The sequence below is a fragment of the Musca domestica genome, unplaced genomic scaffold (genome assembly GCF_030504385.1).
Source record: "Musca domestica strain aabys unplaced genomic scaffold, Musca_domestica.polishedcontigs.V.1.1 4, whole genome shotgun sequence".
NCBI classification, from domain to species: Eukaryota; Metazoa; Arthropoda; class Insecta; order Diptera; family Muscidae; genus Musca; species Musca domestica.
This window is the reverse complement of record NW_026712328.1, coordinates 17,528,702-17,548,201: the sequence shown is the minus strand read 5'-3', so window position 1 is coordinate 17,548,201 and position 19,500 is coordinate 17,528,702. Positions and strand designations below refer to the sequence as shown.

General features: G+C 33.7%; 3 protein-coding genes across 12 annotated transcripts in view; 2 read left to right on the top strand and 1 right to left on the bottom strand.

The window, feature by feature from the left end:
- Nucleotides 1-312: 312 nt before the first annotated feature.
- On the top strand, nucleotides 313-9,814 carry LOC101888848 (leucine-rich melanocyte differentiation-associated protein). 2 transcript variants are annotated; one of them, XM_005189816.4, is made up of 5 exons: nucleotides 313-606; nucleotides 788-1,027; nucleotides 2,689-2,837; nucleotides 7,722-7,957; nucleotides 9,565-9,814. In XM_005189816.4, exons 1-5 carry the CDS (start codon nucleotides 556-558, stop codon nucleotides 9,591-9,593), a joined length of 705 nt encoding a protein of 234 aa, XP_005189873.2. In that variant the 5' UTR covers nucleotides 313-555; the 3' UTR covers nucleotides 9,594-9,814. The 2 variants fall into 2 exon arrangements, with proteins under 2 accessions (XP_005189873.2, XP_011295111.2); XM_011296809.3 differs by having other exon boundaries at nucleotides 9,548-9,814.
- A 1,667-nt stretch (nucleotides 9,815-11,481) lies between these two features.
- LOC101889026 (aldehyde dehydrogenase X, mitochondrial) lies at nucleotides 11,482-18,688 on the top strand. Its single transcript, XM_005189817.4, has 6 exons — nucleotides 11,482-11,694; nucleotides 15,582-15,686; nucleotides 15,749-15,849; nucleotides 15,910-16,481; nucleotides 16,546-16,895; nucleotides 18,108-18,688. The coding sequence occupies exons 1-6, from the start codon at nucleotides 11,659-11,661 to the stop codon at nucleotides 18,399-18,401; spliced, it is 1,458 nt and encodes a 485-aa protein (XP_005189874.2). The 5' UTR covers nucleotides 11,482-11,658; the 3' UTR covers nucleotides 18,402-18,688.
- The window catches only part of LOC101889381 (uncharacterized), a 53,200-nt gene continuing 52,205 nt past the window's right edge, over nucleotides 18,506-19,500 (bottom strand). For 8 of the 9 annotated variants that reach the window (XM_059126771.1, XM_059126770.1, XM_059126764.1 and 5 more), the window contains one exon: nucleotides 18,506-19,437. In XM_059126771.1, coding sequence (XP_058982754.1) covers nucleotides 19,023-19,437 — 415 coding nt within the window. In that variant the 3' untranslated portion in view covers nucleotides 18,506-19,022. The remainder of the gene's footprint in view (nucleotides 19,438-19,500) is intronic. The other variant, XR_009342986.1, reaches the window with a different exon arrangement.

The following is a 19,500-nucleotide window of genomic DNA, read 5'->3' as shown; positions in this document are numbered from 1 at the left end:
AGTATGATAACCTATTTTTTCTTAAATACAACGAATAATTGGAATACTACCAGATTCTTGTAGATTCTGGAACAGAGCAATAATACATAAACTACCCTTATCAATCAAAAAATTTCTATATGACTGTTATCGAATGTATTTGTTGTAGTTTTACTTCTGCCTTATAATTAATATACCATGTCTTCTAGAGATATAGGGCATCACCAAGGCTATCTTTGCTTGTTACTTTTTTCACAAAGCTTTTCATAGACTTTTAACATTTCTGTTACGGTAAAAAGCTTTTGGTTTAACATTATTTTTGGTAAAACAAATCAAAGACCTACAAGAACGCCAGTCGTATTTAGACAATCTCTTTAACGAGAACATCCACAGAATACGCAAAAAGTAGATCATTCACCAGACAACACTGCGAAAGCAACAACAAACAGCACTGATGAAAGCGAAACACAATGTGAGAGTCTTATTTTCTTGAAAACAAAGAAAGACAGAAAATTGAATACCGTCGTCATAGTAAATGTCAAACAGAACAGATACAACAGTCACCCAACAGCCAAAATGTACCAAAACAATGCTGATGCAAACGGTTATAATGCCAACAAAAAAGAGGTAACAACAAATTATCTTCGATATCTCGGGGTTTTTAGGCAGTATTTGCTCTCATTTCAAAATAAAAACAAACGTTGACTCTCTATCGTTCTATTGTCATCAAATATTTTGTTTATTCTATTTTACATGTTTGTTTGTTTTGATCGTCGAATCGTTCGAAATCTCACCTGTGTCTGTGCAGTTAAATTTGTCAGACCGCAATCTGCGAGAACTTGACACCGCCATCATTGCAACCTACGGCGAATGCATCGAACACTTGGATCTCAGCCACAACCGAATAACCCGACTGGAATGGCTCTATCAAATGCCCAACTTACGCTGCCTAATAATGGATGATAATCGCTTGCGCGAGTCCCATTTCGAAAAACTGAAGAAAGTCCCACTGCCAAAGATCACAACATTAACGTTAAACAAAAATGAGGTGAGTTCGTTGTCTTGGTTGAGCATTCAAACGTCAGGGAGACTTTTGCACATTGCACAGTGGTGAGATGTTAAATTTTTTCGAAACATACTTTTTAGACCTCACATAGTATATATATTCTTGATCAGGATAAAATTCTATGTCAAATTAGCGATGTCCATCCGTCTGTGAAAATCACTCAAGCTTTCGAACGAACTGAAGTCGGTTAATGAAATTTTACTCAAATGTATATTGTCTGCAAGTATTTTTGGTATTGAAAATTATCTGTGCAGGTCCACGTCTTCGCATAGCCCCCATATAACGGTACCTCCCGATATTCGGTATTTTGATGATTTAGCGACATTATTCGTAATGGATACTACAGCCTATGACAGAAAATTGTCTGTGCAGGTACACGTCTTCGTATAGCCGGTCATATGACTTTTAAACATGTCGAAGCGGATTGCATTGAAATTGGTAAAGGTAATGTCATTAAAATTTCATAAAGTGCAAGAACTTACAATGCAACGGAAATAAAATAGACTCAATAGAGCTAAAGATTGCTTCGCTTGGCTGAAAGTGGTGAACTGCCGAATTTGGTTTTCTCCGATTTGTAAACAAACAAAATGATCGAGTTTACTTGCAATAGAGGTCAGCTGAAAATGTGCACCTTCGGTTGGCCACCAGAACTCAAACGCCGGCCATGGTGATTGTGCGGGCCGTCATAACAGCCGATGGTCGCCCTCCGCTCGTATTAATCGACCGTGGCATTAGAATAAATGTCGAATATTATCGCGAAAATATTCTGGAGGGTGTATTAAAGCCTTGGGCACGCAAACATTTTGGCCGCAGACCTTGGACATTCCAACAGGACGCGCCACCCAAGAATGGTTACAAAATGAGGTTCCTCGCTTCATTTCCAGCGCACAATGTCCACCAAAATCTCCGGATACCAATCCGTTGGACTATTGTGTCTGGAGTATTTTGGTAAGCAAGGTTGGCACTAAACAATACCAAAGTGTCGATCACCTCAAGAAAGCGCTTCGCCGGGAATGGGCCAAAATACCGCAGAGCAACATTCGGGCATTTGATGCTATTTCCGACATTTTTTGCTTTCATTCTATCAAATTGAAAAAAAAATGCAAAAGTGTAAATGATTTTAGACCTAGGACTGCAATATTTTTGTTACAGTGTCAAGACTCTAAAATTAATTTAAATAATGTAATTTTGATATTGTGTCCCGAAGTAACTATGTCGCACTATTTCAAGGTGTCGCCACGATACAAATCATAGGGTATTTGTATTTCGATATAGTATTTCGGTAAAAAAATAATATTTCCTACTTTTTGCACATTAAATGTGAAAGTTGAGTATATAACTATTACTCCAGTCTGTATATACATTTTGAAACCTTTGTCCAATTTTCTAATCGAATTGGGTAAATTGTTCCGTATGATGATGAAGGGTATAATAATTCTGTCCAACCGACCTTAACTACATTTTTAATTATTTTTCATCCATTTTAACAAGTCTTTATATTTTTATTTGCTTGAGAAAAAAAATAAAATAAAAATGGAAACCATTTCTAAAAACACAAAAAATAAGTAAATAACTTATCTAAACCACTGTGCCCCATAGAATGCCATGCATTATTCAATGTTTAATCAGATTTCATTTTACAGTTGAGTGATTTGGATACAACTGCCGAAATGCTTCAACAAATATTTCCAAATCTGGAGTATTTGAGCTTGCATGGAAATCCAATGTGTCCGGATAATTTGTGTCTGCAACCGTTCAGTGAATTTGTGCCCTACGAATACGCCCATTACAGGTAAATATGAGCATGCTACTGCAAATATGATGGCATTTTATACGAAAATAAAGCTCATAACAGAAGTATGCTATGACATGCGTGTGTGGAACAAGTATATGAGCGTAACCACAAGAAATAGGTGAATTATCTGCATAGCAAGGGGGGTAAAATGATTGAATGTAAAATGTTGGTATTCAGAAGGCTTCCATATTTTTTTAGATTACAAACTTTTCTTATAATAAATATGAATATTTATTAAGTACCTGTAAATCGTACAGATTTTTAGTGTTATATAGTAATCATTTTTCGAAATTTTTGAAAGCAGCTTGGAAATGAATTGAGTAGCTGCAAGTTTACATATATTCCCGAAAATTATAAATTTAATCGACATTCATTTGAGCGATTCAGGCAGAAACAAAACAATCGTATTTGACCTTGGAGGCCTATATATGACTGCATATTAATTAATGTACACTAGCTCAAAGTAACAATCCCGCAGCAATTGAAATATTTAATATACGGTGCAATTGTCAATGAGCGAAAAATTCAAATTAGGGTTCAGAATTTATATCTATAAAGAGCAACTTTAAATGGGTTCGTAGTTCCAGGCGTATGACCCCAATATATAACTCAGAATGTTGATATTTAATTAAAGCAGTATTATATAACTTTCATAACTTTTAACATTTAACATTTTGTGGTTGCAAACCACCTCAAAATGTAAATATGGCTATAAGTTGGGGTATACAAATTAAATTATTTGGAAAATATATGAGTCGGAGTCTATGGTTGAAGCCGAACAATTGTTCTGGAGTCTGAGACGAAGAAATCAGCCTGTGACTTATGCCTGCTAAAATACTATGAAGTATACCACCCTTTATTTTTATACACTCCACCATAGTATGGAGGGTATATTAAGTTTGTTATTCCGTTTGTAAAACCTCGAAATATACATTTTAGATCCCACAAAGTATATATATATAATTCTATGTCGATTTAGCGATGTCCGTTCGTGTACACGTCTGTCCATCTGTGGAAATCACTCTAGATTCCGAACGAAATGAAGTAGGTTGATAAAATTTTACTCAAATGTATATTATTTCTGCAGGACTTTTGGTATTGAAAATGTGCCATGTTGGTCCACATTTTGGTATAGCCCCCACATAACGGTACAACCCTATATTCGGTACTTTGATAATTTTAGTGAAATTTTTCATCAAATTTGTTTCAAATTCGGTATTTGATGTTCGTAATGGATAGGTCCACGTCTTCATATAGCCCCCATATAACGGTACCTTCCGATATATTTTGATGATTTCAGAGACATTATTAACCGGAATTGTTTCAAATTTGGTATTTGAAGTTCGTAATGGATAGTACAGCCCGTTACAGAAAATTGTCTGTGCAGGTTCGCGTTTTGGTATAGCCCCATATAATAGTACCTCTCTATATTCGGTATTTCAATGATTTTAGCTACATTATTCACCATTTTTTTTTTAAGTTTCGAATTTGAATATTGTAATAGCTTATGACAAAATTTGACGATGCAGGTCGACGTCGTCGTATAGACCTTAAAATAATGGCTACATTCGGCATTTTTAAAATTTTAACAGAATTTTTAACGGATTTTTTTTTTTTTTTGAATATTTCCAAGTTTGTTCCAAATGGTGGATGGTATTCAAAGATCGGCCCGGCCGAACTTACTGCTTTTGTACTTGTTCTAATTCAAATTTTACCATTTTACTTACTCTCAGATAAAGTAGGAGTTGGAATCACTGACGAATGAAGAGTTTCAAAAAATGTATCTTAAATGTCCCATATTCCATACATTGAAAGGTTTAGATGTTTAAGGAGTTCAGTCCGGATGACTAAGTAAAAAATGTCCAAATCGATAGATAGAATAAATAAAATTTTGTTTTTGGTAGAATTCGTTTGGAGCCCTATTCTAAAGTACGACAAGTAAAAAAACAGTAATTTCGGCCGGGCCGAATTTTGAATACCCCTCCACCATTTGGAACGAATTTGGAAAATTTTCAAGAAAATAAAATCCATCGGATGGTGCAGATATATGGGGGGATATACAATATTGTGGACCTATACAGACAAATCTATGTCTGGGAGTAAAGTACTCACAAGGAACTCCTTGTGTGAATTTTCAGACAACACCATTAGAAAATATAGCTAAAATCATCAAAATACCGAATAAAGGGGGGTACCGTTATATGAGGGCTATAGGACATCGTTAACCTATATAGAGAACTCTCTGTCAGGGGGTAAAGTTCTCAAAAAGAACCCCTTGTGTAGAATTTCAGACAATTCCATTGAAAAATATGGTTGAAATCATCAAAATACCGAATATCGGAGGCTACCGTTATATGGAGGATATACGATATCGAAGACCTATATAGACAAGTCTCTTTCAGGGAGTAAAGTACTCACAAAGAACTCCTTGTGTAGAATTTCAGACAATTCAGTTGAAAAATGTGGCTAAAATCATCAAAATGCCGAATATTGGGGGGTACCGTTATATGGGGGCTATACGATATCATGGACCTATATAGATAATTATTTTCCAAGAGATAAAGTACCCACAAGGAACTCCTTGTGAGGATTATCAGACAATTCCGTTGAAAAATGTGGCTGAAATCATCAAAATACCAAATATCGGAGGGTACCGTTATATGGGGAATATACGATATCGTGAACCTATATAGACAACTCTCTTTCAGGGAATAAAGCACTCACAAAGAACTCCTTGCGTAGAATTTCAGACAATTCCGTTGAAAAATGTGGGTAAAATCATCAAAATATCGAATATCGAGAGGCACCGTTATGTGGTACGATATCGTGGACCGATATAGCCCATCTTCGAACTTGACCTCCTTGCAGACAAAAGAGAGATCTGTGCAAAGTTTTAGCTTCCTATCTTAATTCGTTTAGACTATAGCGTGATTACAACAGACGGACGGACAGGGCTAAATCGTCTTAGAATTTTGGAGGAGGAGTGGAGGGTATAAGGAGGAGGAGTGGAGGGTATAAAAATACCTGAACAATAATACCACTTAATTATTTCTAAGGCACAACCACAATAATAGTTTAAATTCAAAGGAAATAGAAAAATTGTGTAAACTATACTTTACATAAACTATACTTTAACGCATGAAAATGGTTTGGTGTATTCTACACTTTTTACATCTATTTGTACAAAATTGAATTCAATATAGGAAGAAACAATTTTTATTCGAAATTTTTAAAATTGTCAAATTTTTAAAATTAACGTCAAAAATACAGATTTTTGTTACAGATTGTAGAAACGAAAAAAAAATTAAATTTAGAGGTAGCTTTATTTCACCTCCTATTAATATGTCAACTTTAGTTGTGTATGTGTGGGAATTCTTCTTAATTATATAAAAATTGTTAGGAAATACTCAAAATCAGTTGTAGGGAAAATGCTTTTTACAACATATATATGAACAAAATTGACTTTACTTTACTCCTCTATTATTCATATGACAGTCAAATATATTTTGTAAAAGATTGATTTAATAATCAGTAAAAAAAAGTCCTAAAGTCGGGCGGGGCCACGTAACAATTAAAAGTTTTTATGGGAGGATTTAATCATACACGCTATGATTATAATTATAATTTAAAGTTCAAAGGACCAAATATGCCGAAGCATTTGTATCTTTTAAATTCGGACTTGTATTGCCCATTTGGTGCAAAATTAATTTAAAATCAGATAAAGATATATATGGGAGCTATATCCAAATCTGAACCGATCTCGAAAAAAATTTGCAAATATATTTCTGAGCTGTATATGATATATTTCTTGAAATATCGTTGTTACAGAGTGCATATTACGGCTGTGTGTAACAAATACTTGAAATCGAATGAACAATATATATGGGAGCTATAGCTATATCTTAACCGATCTTCACCAAATTTGACATACTAGCTTATGGACTCAATTCGGTCGTAAGTGCCAAATTTCATCCCGTTTGGGCAAATATTAGACGTTTGGTGCACAATAAAAGGTAAATCGGACGAAGTTATATATGGGAGCTATATCCAAAACTGAACCGATCTCGATAAAATTTAGCAAAGGTATTTCTGAGCTGTATTTGATATATTTCCCCAAATATTTTTGTTACAGAGTGCATATTATGGCTGCGGAGAACAAAAATAACAAATCGGATGAAACATATACATAGGAGCTATAGCTATATCTGAACCGATTTTTATCAAATTTGGCATACTTATTTTCAGGCCTTATTTGGTTGTATGTGCAAAATTCCATACTATTCGGGCTGATTTTACACGTTTGGTGAACAATAAAAGGCAAATCGAACGAAGATATATATGGGAGCTATATCTAAATTTTTACCGATTATCTCCAATTTCAATAGGGTTCGTCCTTGGGCCAAACAAATGATTTGTGCAAAATTTCATCTCAATCGGATTATAAATGCGACCTGCATTTTGTTCACAAGAATACATGGACAGACGGACTGACATGCATAAATCAACTCAGAAAGTGATTCCATGGAGATCCTCAAAAGTAACTATGGGTCTATCTCGCTTCCTTTTCCATGTTACAAACAAATGCACAAAGACATAATACCCTTACCACTATGTGGTGTAGGGTATAAAAAGAATATCCATAGATACAACCCCCGAACAAAAAACTAAGGTATTTTTTTAGGATTTGTGGTACAATCCTGAAATTAAAGTCTTCCCTATTTTCTATTTGAGTATAAAATAACATTCTTGGCCATTTATTAAAACAATGCTGTTATTTATCCTGTATACATAACATGATGCCATCAACTGTAGACCTATTACAAACATCATTTCATATTATAGAATTAAATAATGGTGTTTTGTTTTCATATTCTTCCCTAGAGATGTTCTTTCAAAATCCTTGCCACATTTGAAATTTTTGGATCACTTTTCATTGGATGCTAAGCAACTACCCAAAGAGAGTCATTGCATCAAACAAGAAAAGTCTATACAGCAACCAATTATATCATTTTCTGGAGATTTGTGGTCAAAACTTAAAAACTTTCTCTCAGTTCCTAATGCTACAAACAGCAACACTGGTCAGAATGAAAATGGCAATAGATTAGTATCGTCTTTAGGTAAGTTCTAACATTAGCTTTGTTCCTTTACTTTTTAACAATAAACCGGCCCGAACTTTTAATACCCTGCACCTTTGGGTAAAGAAAACATTTTTATATAAAATATCTGAATTCAAACGTGTTCCGCTTTAAACTACTCGTACACACCGTAAAAACCATAAAGTGGGTGAGGCCGTAATATGGGGGCCATACCAAAATGAGAACCTCAATAGATAATTTTATACTTCAAGGATTATCATCTACCAAATCTTCTTAAATATCAAATTTGAAACACCCACCGAATATCGGTGAGTATCGTTTTATGTGCGCTATAGGAAAACGTGGAACTAAATATTCAATGTTCTGCCGCCGGAGCTAGAACCCGCTATGAAGTACAAATACCAATTTTTAGACAAATCCGTGGAAAGTGTGGGAAGAATAATTAAAATAGCATATATCGGAACGTACCGTTATATACAAAAAATTTGGTAAAAATCATCAAAATGCCAAATATCGGGAGGTACCGTTATTTGGGGGCTATACCAAAACGTAGAACTATATATACTATGTTCCGCCCGGAGCTAAAACCCCTTGCAAACTACAAATACCAATTTTTAGACAAATCCGTGAAAAATGTGCAAAAATTATTAAAATACCGAATATCTGGAGGTACCGTTATATGGCGTCTATACCAATACGTAGCTCATTCAATCATTAAAATACCGAATATCGGGCGGCTTTATCAAAACATGGACGGATATATCTCATTTTCAATACCAACCATCCTAGACACAATACAAATTGTTCTGCCAAATTTTGAAGCTCTATGTCAAATAATGTGGACTTTGTCATGATTTAATAGCTATTCGGTATTTTAATGATTTGAGCTACATTTTCCAACGGATTTGTGTAGTTTGAAGTTCATGATGGGTTCTACAACCAGTGTCAAAACATTCTCCACTGTTATGGTATTCGTTATTTTGATAATCCTAGTCACATTAGCCCACGGAATTGTTCAAACTTTAAGACCTGCAATAGACAAAACTCTTTGTAGTATAAAATTGTCTACATAACGTCCTGTATTGGTATGACCCCCATATAACGGTCTTTACACACTTTTTGGTTTTTATTTATCTTACTAGTATATGTAGTTTAAGGTGGAACCCAGCCGAATCAAGTTACCTTTATATAAAAATGTTTTCTTTAACTAATGGGAAAGATTTTTTCGGTGTTTCCTTACAATTTGACATTAATATGCCTAAACATGATGCCAAGTTGCTTTTGTACTCACACCTTTATTTGTAAGTTTACACTTGTTATTGTAGAATAAGCTTATGAAACTAATAATATTCTATTACGCTTACTTTTGTAGTAGTATAAATAGTTTATTTTTGCAATTATAATTAATTTTATCAGTTTTTTATGTCTGCTATGAGATTGAATAATAATGTTAAAAAATTGTTATGACAAAATATTTTTATAATATTATATTCCCAAGATGTGTTGTATATTTTGCCAAGTATGTTAGGAACTTTCTTCTATTCAAATTTTTTTACAAAAAAAGTTCGGACTGGCCGTTTTTACTTGTTTATTTTTTTTTTTTTTTTATAGACTTTTTTTCATTTCAGCACCGAGTTATGATTCAACATATAAATGAGTGCATTCGGAAGGAAACCGCTACATAACAAACTCGGATTTGTGATAGAGAATTGGAATAGATATATCGACCTATACCTTGGTCTATAGAAATAAATATTTTTAATACAGAGAATTGTTTGTTACAACTAATTTGGGAAATCTGTGGTTAGTAAGACAAACAAGCCATTCAATTTTGCTCAAAACTGGACAATTAAATAATAAAGACAATTAAAAAATGTATATTTTTTATTGTATGTCAGATAAATTTTTTGAATCATTGGTATTGAAATGAGTAATTTAATATATCAATCATCTCATGATTGAGGGTGTAGTTTAATTTCCGTTTCGAAAAACAGCGCCATCTTGTATTTAATTTTGACACTTATAGCACAGCTCTAAATCCATTGTCATGACAGTTTGGCAGATAACTATGAGATAACGCATAAAACGGCGAAAGATACATTTTAAAGCTTTTCTATGTTGGAAAGCAAATAGGAAGTTGCCATATTGTATTCATATTAGAAAATCCCAAACAAGGGTATAATTATTTAAGAAGTCTTCGCATGCCATATTTTGTGACATATCATAAAGGGATGCCAGAGCCATACTCGAATCCTGCCATCGTTTTTCCTTATAATTGACATTAATATACCTAAACATCACGCCAAGTTGCTTTTGTACTCACACCATTGTGACATATCATAAAGGGATGCCAGAGCCATACTCGAATCCTGCCATCGTTTTTCCTTATAATTAACATTAATATACCTAAACATCACGCCAAGTTGCTTTTGTACTCACACCATTGTGACATATCATAAAGGGATGCCAGAGCCATACTCGAATCCTGCCATCGTTTTTCCTTATAATTGACATTAATATACCTAAACATCACGCCAAGTTGCTTTTGTACTCACACCATAGACAAATGAAAATATAGACAAGTTAGTTACCATATAACTGCACCTCCCGATATTCGAGATTTTGATGACGTGGGCCTATATATACAATGTTTCGCCACCGGAGCTAGAACCCATTACGACCAACAAATACCAATTTTTAGACAAATACGTGACAAAAACCATGAAAATGCCAAAGTAGTATATGCTCCATATAAAAACTAAGTTCTATACTTTTGCAAAAAGAACTCCACTGAGTCGGAAAGTGATTACGCATCTTGGTTTTCATGAAATGAAAAATCGTCTTTCGATTTTTTTATATCAGTTCACGTTTAGATATAAGCACCATATTGCGGTTCATGCCGATTTGGAGAGCTTTGAAGCTTCTTAGCCGTTCTCCACCGAAAGTAGCTTTAATATATTCGAATGAATGTCCAGGTTCTGGATTGTCCCCCGTAAATGTTTGTATTCTGAAGGTCTAAATGTTTTTAATTCATTTAATTAATGAATATACATACGTTTCTTCATTTCGAAGGATACAAAAAAAAAAATCAGATGAACTTAAAATTTTTACATTACGTTGTGTTATTAGTAAAAATCGAGTGAATGAAAGAAAAATGAGGGACATATGAAACAGTTATGCGTTGAGAGTCTACTGAAAGTTGCTGTAGAAAAAATGTCCAATAAAGTTGTGCACGTTTTTCAGATAATAAACATTCAATTCAACAGATTAAAAGTGTAACGCTTATTTTATACTGAATGTCGTTTGATAACATTCACCAGAGAGACCACATGATACTGAGTAATTCCTACTGGAAATGTTATCACGCCGTACTATACCAGGCGTGTTAGATCGTTTACTATACCCACATAAACATATCTGCGTTCCTACATAATGTATTTTTGGTCAATTCCTGTCAGCAAAAAGTGGCAACGCTATAATCACTATCTTACATCCATTCCAATAAATATACATAAAAAGCAATAAATTCAGCCTCTGAGAGCAACACATTGTGCTGCTCCGTATATAAACAACTGACAACTAAATAAAAAAATTAGTTCCACCAAACAAGTTTGTTGTCAAATCGGGAGCCGGCCGGCAGAAAATTTTCCCAGTTTTGCGTTTATCTGCGAGTGTTTCGTCTGCTATTTGCTTCGATAAAATAATTTGGAAAAATTATAAAAATGGCAAATCCACATGAAGAACCTAAATATACGAAGGTAAGATTGATTTTAAATAATTCTAATACTAGAAAATTGCATATGATACCTATAGCAAAGTGAAAGAATAAGATTTGTTTTTGCAAAATTAGAACCAGTTTGTAAGTTTGTAGAGCAATGCTATGCGTTGAAAACATCCATGGGGGAGAAATCGTGGTAGATGTAAATCTCCTTGGGAGAAATATTGCATATCGCTAGGTACAACCACACAACGTGCACAGAGAGATTATTTTGCTAAGACCTACAATTAGTCAAACCCAACAATGTATAGTGGCAAGTAAGACTATAATTTGCTATATACTTCTTATTACCAAAAAATGGATGGGTTTTGGTGATCATCGATTCAGATATAGACATATTTCGCTATAGCATCCGAATTTAGCCAGCAAGCAATTACGTCAAATGTTAGTGAAAATCTGTTCAGACTTAACTATAGTTCCGATATTTGGTCGAAATCGACAAAAAATTGAAACTGATTTCAATAAAGATCGTAGTTAGTAGTTCGAAGACTACTAACTACTTTATAAACCAAATATACATATTGGTGAGGGGTGTCATAAAGTGGGCCGGTCCGTCTTTTCTCCTTTCTTTATAATTTTATTATGTGTTAGGACATGTAGACATTTACAACAAAAAACAGAACCATTTTTGAGTACCTAGAAAGATTGGCATTATAAATTATCTGTTCCATAGCGTCCGTTTTGTAACAAAAATTTGGAGATTTTATCTTGATCCAGCAATAAAATCGTCAAGTTCTCTCCGATCAATATTTTTAATACATATATATTTGATTTTGTGTATGTAGGTACAAATAAAAAAAGATTTGCAATGAGAAAAAGAACTGCGATAAGAACTTGAAAGCAGTAAAATTCATTATGAGGTTTTCAAGCAAGATGATAAAATAATTTATATTCTGATGATGTACTCTGTACAACAAACAAAACGTTGATAAGAATAAAATTGTTTGATTCCTCCGTCAATATTATCTTCTTAGAATATATTTATGTCTAGTACGGACTTTAAGAGGTTACAATAACTTTAATAATATATACAATAGCAGAATTTCTATTCGAAATTAATTGTTATATCTATTAATGTACCTTTGAGTATAATAAGATTAATATTTTCAAATTAAACTCGAGGCCTATAGTCAAACATTTTTACATAGTTGTGGTAGGCTACGATGCAGTCTTGTTCACTTTTTGATTGTGTCTATTGTATTTTCAAACCAATTAAATTGGATAAGGGTCCGATTATACCGTTTATTAAATTGTTTTCGAGGTAGTTTTACCAAAAAGTGTACCGATATGACCCATGGGTTTAAAATACAGCACCTATTGAAATCTCTCCGAGCTAAGTCGATCTAGCTATGTATGTCCCTCTGTCCGTCTGTCCATGTTAATTTGTAATCACTGTGCAGGTCGCACGAAATCTAGAATGGAGGTGGGGCTAGGGCCAGAATAGCAGCCTATTGTTTTTGGAGATGATCGAATAATATTTAGGGGTTGAAATGGACCAAAAACTGAAAAATTTTCTTGATTTTGCAGTTGCTCTACAGGTCGCAATTATAGACCAATCGAAGCGGAAGTTAGCATGGGACTAGATTTAGGACTAGCAGAAGTATTCTAATGTGGATGGTCATCGGGTAATATTTAGTGGGTGAAATAGACCATAACATTTGTGTTAAATAAAGGTCAAATTTTCCATTAAACCGCGAATATTTTTTAATTCCGGCGAGATCACAACTAGACAAACAAGTCAATTCTGACCGTTACGTAGATGCCAATAGTAAATATATCCGATGTATATAGCGAAATATATACAATGTATATATACAAAGGAAGGGGATGTTAGCTAAAATGTTTATATCTCAAAAATGGCTGGACCGATTTTGACAATTTTTGTCAATTCAGAATGCTCTATTGGCATAAAAGAATAAAATCTAAAAACTGGCATACAAAGATGCCAATAATGATGTTAATATAGATTTTGTAGTGTTTTGTGAATATTTTTATTGAATTTATAATATTGAAGTGTATATTTTGTAATATTTTTCACCTTATTATATACAGATTGCAATTATTTAGGAGTTTAAATGAACTAAAAACAGAAAAATTTCCAAATCACACAATTGAAGCCAATCGACACAAAATGTTTCTTTCATCATGCAAAATTCCGTGTCAATTGGTTTTCAGTTGTGACCTTTAGAGCAACAGCAAAATCAGGAAAATTTTCTGTCTTTGGTCCATTTGAACACTAAATGCACATCTTCAAAAACAATAGGCTTTAATTTTGACCCTAACCTTACCCCCATGCAAAATTTCGTGAGGATCGGACCATAATTGCGATCTGTATATAATAGCCTCAACATATAGCTTTTCGGAGTTTAGAAAAACTAAAATAAACAATTCAAAATTGTACGTCAAATTCAAAAATTGCATGCAATGGCAAAATATGACAAAAATTGAAAAAATGTAACAAAAATAGTCACTTCTTCATTGTATTTTTTAGTTTTTATACTTTTTTGGCAAAAGACCATTTAAAATTGATGGAAATTGTGAAAATCGGCGCAACGGATCTTGACATATAAGCGGAATAAATAAGATATATTTTTCTGTTTTTCGTCCATTTCAACGCCTAAATATTTTGCAATCATCTCCAAATACAATACGGTTCTATTCTGACCCTAACTCCACCTCCATTATCAATTTAGTGAGGATCGGTCCATAATTGTGACCAGTAGCGTGATTACAAATTAACATGGACAGACGAACGGACGCACATACATAGCTAGATCGACTCAGCTCGGCAAGATTGGAAAGTCCATATATAGTTTCATATGCCGGGGACCAATATTTCGAGGTATTTCATCATTTTTGGGCCAATCAAATCATAGTGACCTTTTTTGGAAATAGTGATTTATTTCCTTTGGTGTCTTATAGTAATATTATGTAGACATTTTAATCCGAATATTTCATAAAATAAAGAAGACTGAGAAATGTGTTCCCTTTTTAGTTTCCGTAAAATCTTCGTCACAGGGTATTCTACATTTAGCATTACTTTCATAATCTCCTGGATTTTTCCTTTGCTTCTACTAGTGCTTGTTTCGTAGACTTTTTTCAAGCGATTTGGGCTTATTGAATTTAAGGAAAATTTTTGTATTCTTTTACATTAGTATTTCTCGTGGTAAATTATACTTAGTTCAAATCCAGTATATATTATTCGCATTAAATAAAAAAAAAAAAAACACAACTCAGTGTAAAAGCGTTTATATTCATAATTAGAAAAATAGCGTAATTTTTAAAAAATACAATAAGATTTATTGGAGTGGGTAAAGACTATTAAATAAACTGTAATTGTTATTATTTGTTTCATAGGACCTAAACCAACTTTAAACAAATTACCATCTGTATGCGTACAGATAATATGTTTACAGGTTATTGACTCTAGGGAATTGTTAAAACAAATTATATTGCAATTGAAAACTACAATCGCAATCAACTAAAACAACATTACTTAAATAATAAATCATCATTAATTGTTTAATGTTTATGTAGCCATATAGTTTGTCGTACAGAGAATGATATTCAACCAGACACTTGTGTTGAATAGTCATTGCTTATCTTGTAAAAGTTAAAGTATGAATGAGATAATTTTATTTTTTTATTTGGCCTGCTCCTTGTTTTCATGTTTGTGTCCAACAGAACTACACTTTAAATAAATGGAATTCTATTTAAATAAAGTAAGTGTAATCGTCAACGACCCTTAATTTATTACTACAACGTGGCTATAAAATGTTGTTGAACATAAAAAATTGTATTTTCGTCCATTCCATCAATAATTCTTTGTATAATAATAATTCTTTAATATTTTAACTGTATTTCCAGCTTTTTATCAACAATGAATTTGTTGATGCCAAGTCCGGGAAGACTTTTCCAACGGTAAATCCAGCTACCGGTAAAGTTATTGTCGAAGTCGCCGAGGGTGATAAGGTAATATATAAAATCCATTATAATTTTAATATGTCTAAACAATTTAAAAATACATAACATAGGCCGATGTTGATTTAGCAGTTGCTGCTGCCAAAAAGGCTTTCCATAGGAATTCGGAATGGCGCAAAATGGCTCCTTTGAAACGTACTGAATTAATGCTAAGGTAAGATACATTGTGACAAAACAAATTCTCCTCGATTTCCACCATATCTCGAATTTACAGACTATGTGATTTAATGGAACGTGATAAGGTATTCCTGGCCAACATTGAAACTCGCGATAATGGCAAACCTTATGCTGAAGCTTTGTTCGATGTAGAGATTTCAATTATGACATTGAAATATTATGCCGGTTGGACTGACAAATTCTTTGGAGATACCATTCCAGCTGGTGGATTCATTTCTATGACCCGCAAGGAACCAATCGGTGTTGTTGGACAAATTATTCCATGGAATTATCCACTTTTGATGTTGTCATGGAAATGGGGTCCAGCATTGGCTGTTGGTTGTACAATTGTTATGAAACCCGCCGAGCAAACACCATTGTCCGCACTGCATATGGCTGCCCTGGCCAAGGAGGCTGGTTTTCCAGCTGGTGTTATAAACGTTATTACCGGTTATGGTCCCACCGCAGGTGCTGCCATATCTGAACATCCTGACATTCAAAAGGTCGCATTTACTGGCTCCGTTGATGTTGGTCGCATTGTTATGGAAGCTGCTGCTAAATCCAATCTTAAACGTGTTTCCTTGGAATTGGGCGGTAAAAGTCCAGTGGTGGTGTTCGACGATGCCGATAGTAAGATCAAAAATTGTTTTTATTGACTGTGAAATATCATTACCTAAAATGTATCCCCTTTCAGTTGATTTGGCTGTGGAAATAACCTTTGAAGCCTTGTTTGCCAACCATGGCCAAAGTTGCTGTGCCGGTAGTCGCACCTATGTCCATGAAAAGATTTACGATCAATTTGTTGCCAAGACTGTTGCCAAAGCTAAAGCTCGTAAAGTAGGTGATCCTTTTGATTCGACTGTTGCCCAAGGTCCACAAATTGACGAAGAGATGATGACCAAAGTTTTGGGTTATATTGAAAGTGGCAAATCCGATGGTGCCAAGCTTCAGTGTGGCGGTAAACGTATCGGTGATATTGGTTTCTTTATTGAACCGACAGTCTTTTCGGATGTTACTGATAACATGAAGATTGCCCAAGAGGAAGTAAGTATGCGTATCTTAACCTTTTATGATTTTTGAAAGCAGTTATTATGAGAATTATATTATACTTCAAAGATATTAGGATGTATTCCTAACATTTGGATTCAATATTACTTGATTACTTGATCATTACTTGAGGAAAAAAATGTTTTGTACTTCCCACTCAAATATCCAAAACACGATTAAGTGCAAGGAGAACATACTATAGTTAATGTATTCAACCAGTTGATGTTTAACGGCAGTTCGGAATACGGAGTGTACGCGTTCCCCACGTCATGAAGTAGTACCTACTCTGTCGACAGTGTTAGGTTTGAATGACGTTCGATCCGATCGAAGAACAAAAAATAGCAACTATGGTTCTTTGTCCTAAATTTTTCACTTTATTGTGGGAAGTTCACAATATGATTTTATATAATTCTCGCAAAAGTAAGGGAATTCTATCAGCATAATTTGTCATCGTTAAATCCCAGCCAAAGTTGCAAAGGTTTATAATTTGGGTGTTATTTTTTTTTTTTTTTTTTTGAAATGATATTCTGAAAGACTTTGGCACATTTTGTGTTCGCCTTCTGGTAGAGCCATCTTGTAGTTAGTATTAAGTAGTTTTAAAGGTTTTGAAATGTAACTCGTATAACGATAGCACCAACCCAGCAAAGTAAAATTGATTTAGTTCCTTTTTATTAGTGCCTTCTTTGCTTCCTTTGAAGTAGTCCACATAGAGTTATGAAAGATACATTCAATTTTTCATATTTCAACAATAACCTATTTGCAACCAATTTAATTTTTTAATTGTAGCTCAAAATGCTAAAATTTACAACAAAAATGTATTTCTTATACTTTCTAAAGTCCGAAAATAAAATTCAAAGGAATTCCTTAAACATTTTTTTAATATGTTAACAAGTGTCCAAGGAGTCTCGCAAAAATCAAAAAATCCAGATGCAAAAGGGACTGCTTTCTAGCCGCATTTTTAAAAATCATGACACCTTTCATCCAAAGTGATGATGAATCCGAAATCATTTAAACTCATTATTAACATTGAACATTGACATTGATTGGAATTAAAGGTTTAAAAATTTTGTAAAGAAGTTTTGTTGGGGTATAAGTTTTTCCATTGTAGTTGACGGTATGAATAGTTTTTTCCGGCAAAACTTTATCCTTTGAACTTGTTTATAATTTAGAAAGAATCCAACTGAATTTCATATATTATTTCGTTTACAGATCTTTGGCCCAGTTCAGTCCATTTTCAAATTTAGCAACATTGAAGAGATGATTGACCGTGCTAATAATGTCAAATATGGCTTGGCCGCTGGCATTATTACCAATGACATTAACAAGGCGATGTATTTCGCCAATAATGTTGATGCCGGCTCCGTTTGGATAAATTGCTATGATGCTGTTTTGCCACAAACACCATTTGGCGGTTATAAACACTCCGGCATTGGACGCGAATTAGGAAAAGATGGTTTGGATAATTATTTGGAAACTAAAACCATTACCATGAAATTGGTATAAAATGTGATACTTTAGAGTCACTCATTCAATCGCCTTAACTTCATAACCGTTGAACGGTAAAGTACTGCAAACAAATTTGCCCTGTGAATTAAAAAGATAATCCCTTTTGTTTTGGTAAAAATATTATTCTTATTAATGTCACACAGTGTTGTTAAACATACGTACATTCATATATAAAAAAGGAAAGAAAGGAGAAGATGCATATACACATAGACATACATATGTTGCACAATTTCATACATTCTAAAGGAAATGTAATAAATCTAAAATTAAAAATTATAAATACATTTTATTGTTTTTTCTTTGTGTTAATTAATTAACTAAAATCAAATATTGTTATCTATAGAAACAAAGAAAATTGTTTTCGAGGCACTTTATGGAACATATTATTGGAATTTGTTGACAAGGTGTGTCAATTTTAAATACCATGTGTTTATGGATAACTGGAATTAAACACAACTATTAATGGATAATCGTAATGTCGAAACATGAATACCTGAGATTTCATACAAAAATTGTTATATATCGCAGTGTGTATTCTATGAGATTGAGTGTACACGAAATTTACTGAAATAATGCAACAGTTTTAATATCGCAAATGAAAAGAAAACACAAAAGTGATTAAGTTCTTCTTTCGCCCATGGTCATGGGCACAGTTGTTGCCAAGTTATCCAGTAAAGGTGTCGCTGCTTCACTTATATGTGATTTTGCACTCTGGAAATCATCTTCAGAACGATGGCGTTCGTCTTTCGATCCTAATTGCGGTGTTTTCAGATGTTGCGGCGAACTCAACAGAACTTCCACAAAGTCCCTTTCTCGAAGATTACCCACGCGCATTTCACGATCATAGCTCGTCTCTATATCGACCATTTGAAAATCGATGGCCAAGATGAAGCGTAGTAACATAATCAGAAGCGCTATTATCCAGAGGACCATGGCCACGATATATGAACCTTTGAATAGCATTAAGTACACTTGATGTGATAAGTCATGTGGTCGAATTAGAGGTCTCAAAACGGACATGGCATCTCCACAACTGTAAGAAAGAGTAAATGTTGTGTTCATCAAATTAAAATGGTACTCAGGAAGTATGGTATCT

Coding starts and splice junctions, on each gene's coding strand:
- LOC101888848 (XM_011296809.3), top strand. CDS start 556: ATGTACCAAAACAATGCTGATGCAAACGGTTATAATGCCAACAAAAAA. Junction 607..787: donor ATAATGCCAACAAAAAAGAG/GTAACAACAAAT, acceptor GTGTCTGTGCAG/TTAAATTTGTCAGACCGCAA. Junction 1,028..2,688: donor TAACGTTAAACAAAAATGAG/GTGAGTTCGTTG, acceptor TTCATTTTACAG/TTGAGTGATTTGGATACAAC.
- LOC101889026 (XM_005189817.4), top strand. CDS start 11,659: ATGGCAAATCCACATGAAGAACCTAAATATACGAAG. Junction 15,687..15,748: donor AAGTCGCCGAGGGTGATAAG/GTAATATATAAA, acceptor TACATAACATAG/GCCGATGTTGATTTAGCAGT. Junction 15,850..15,909: donor CGTACTGAATTAATGCTAAG/GTAAGATACATT, acceptor TCGAATTTACAG/ACTATGTGATTTAATGGAAC.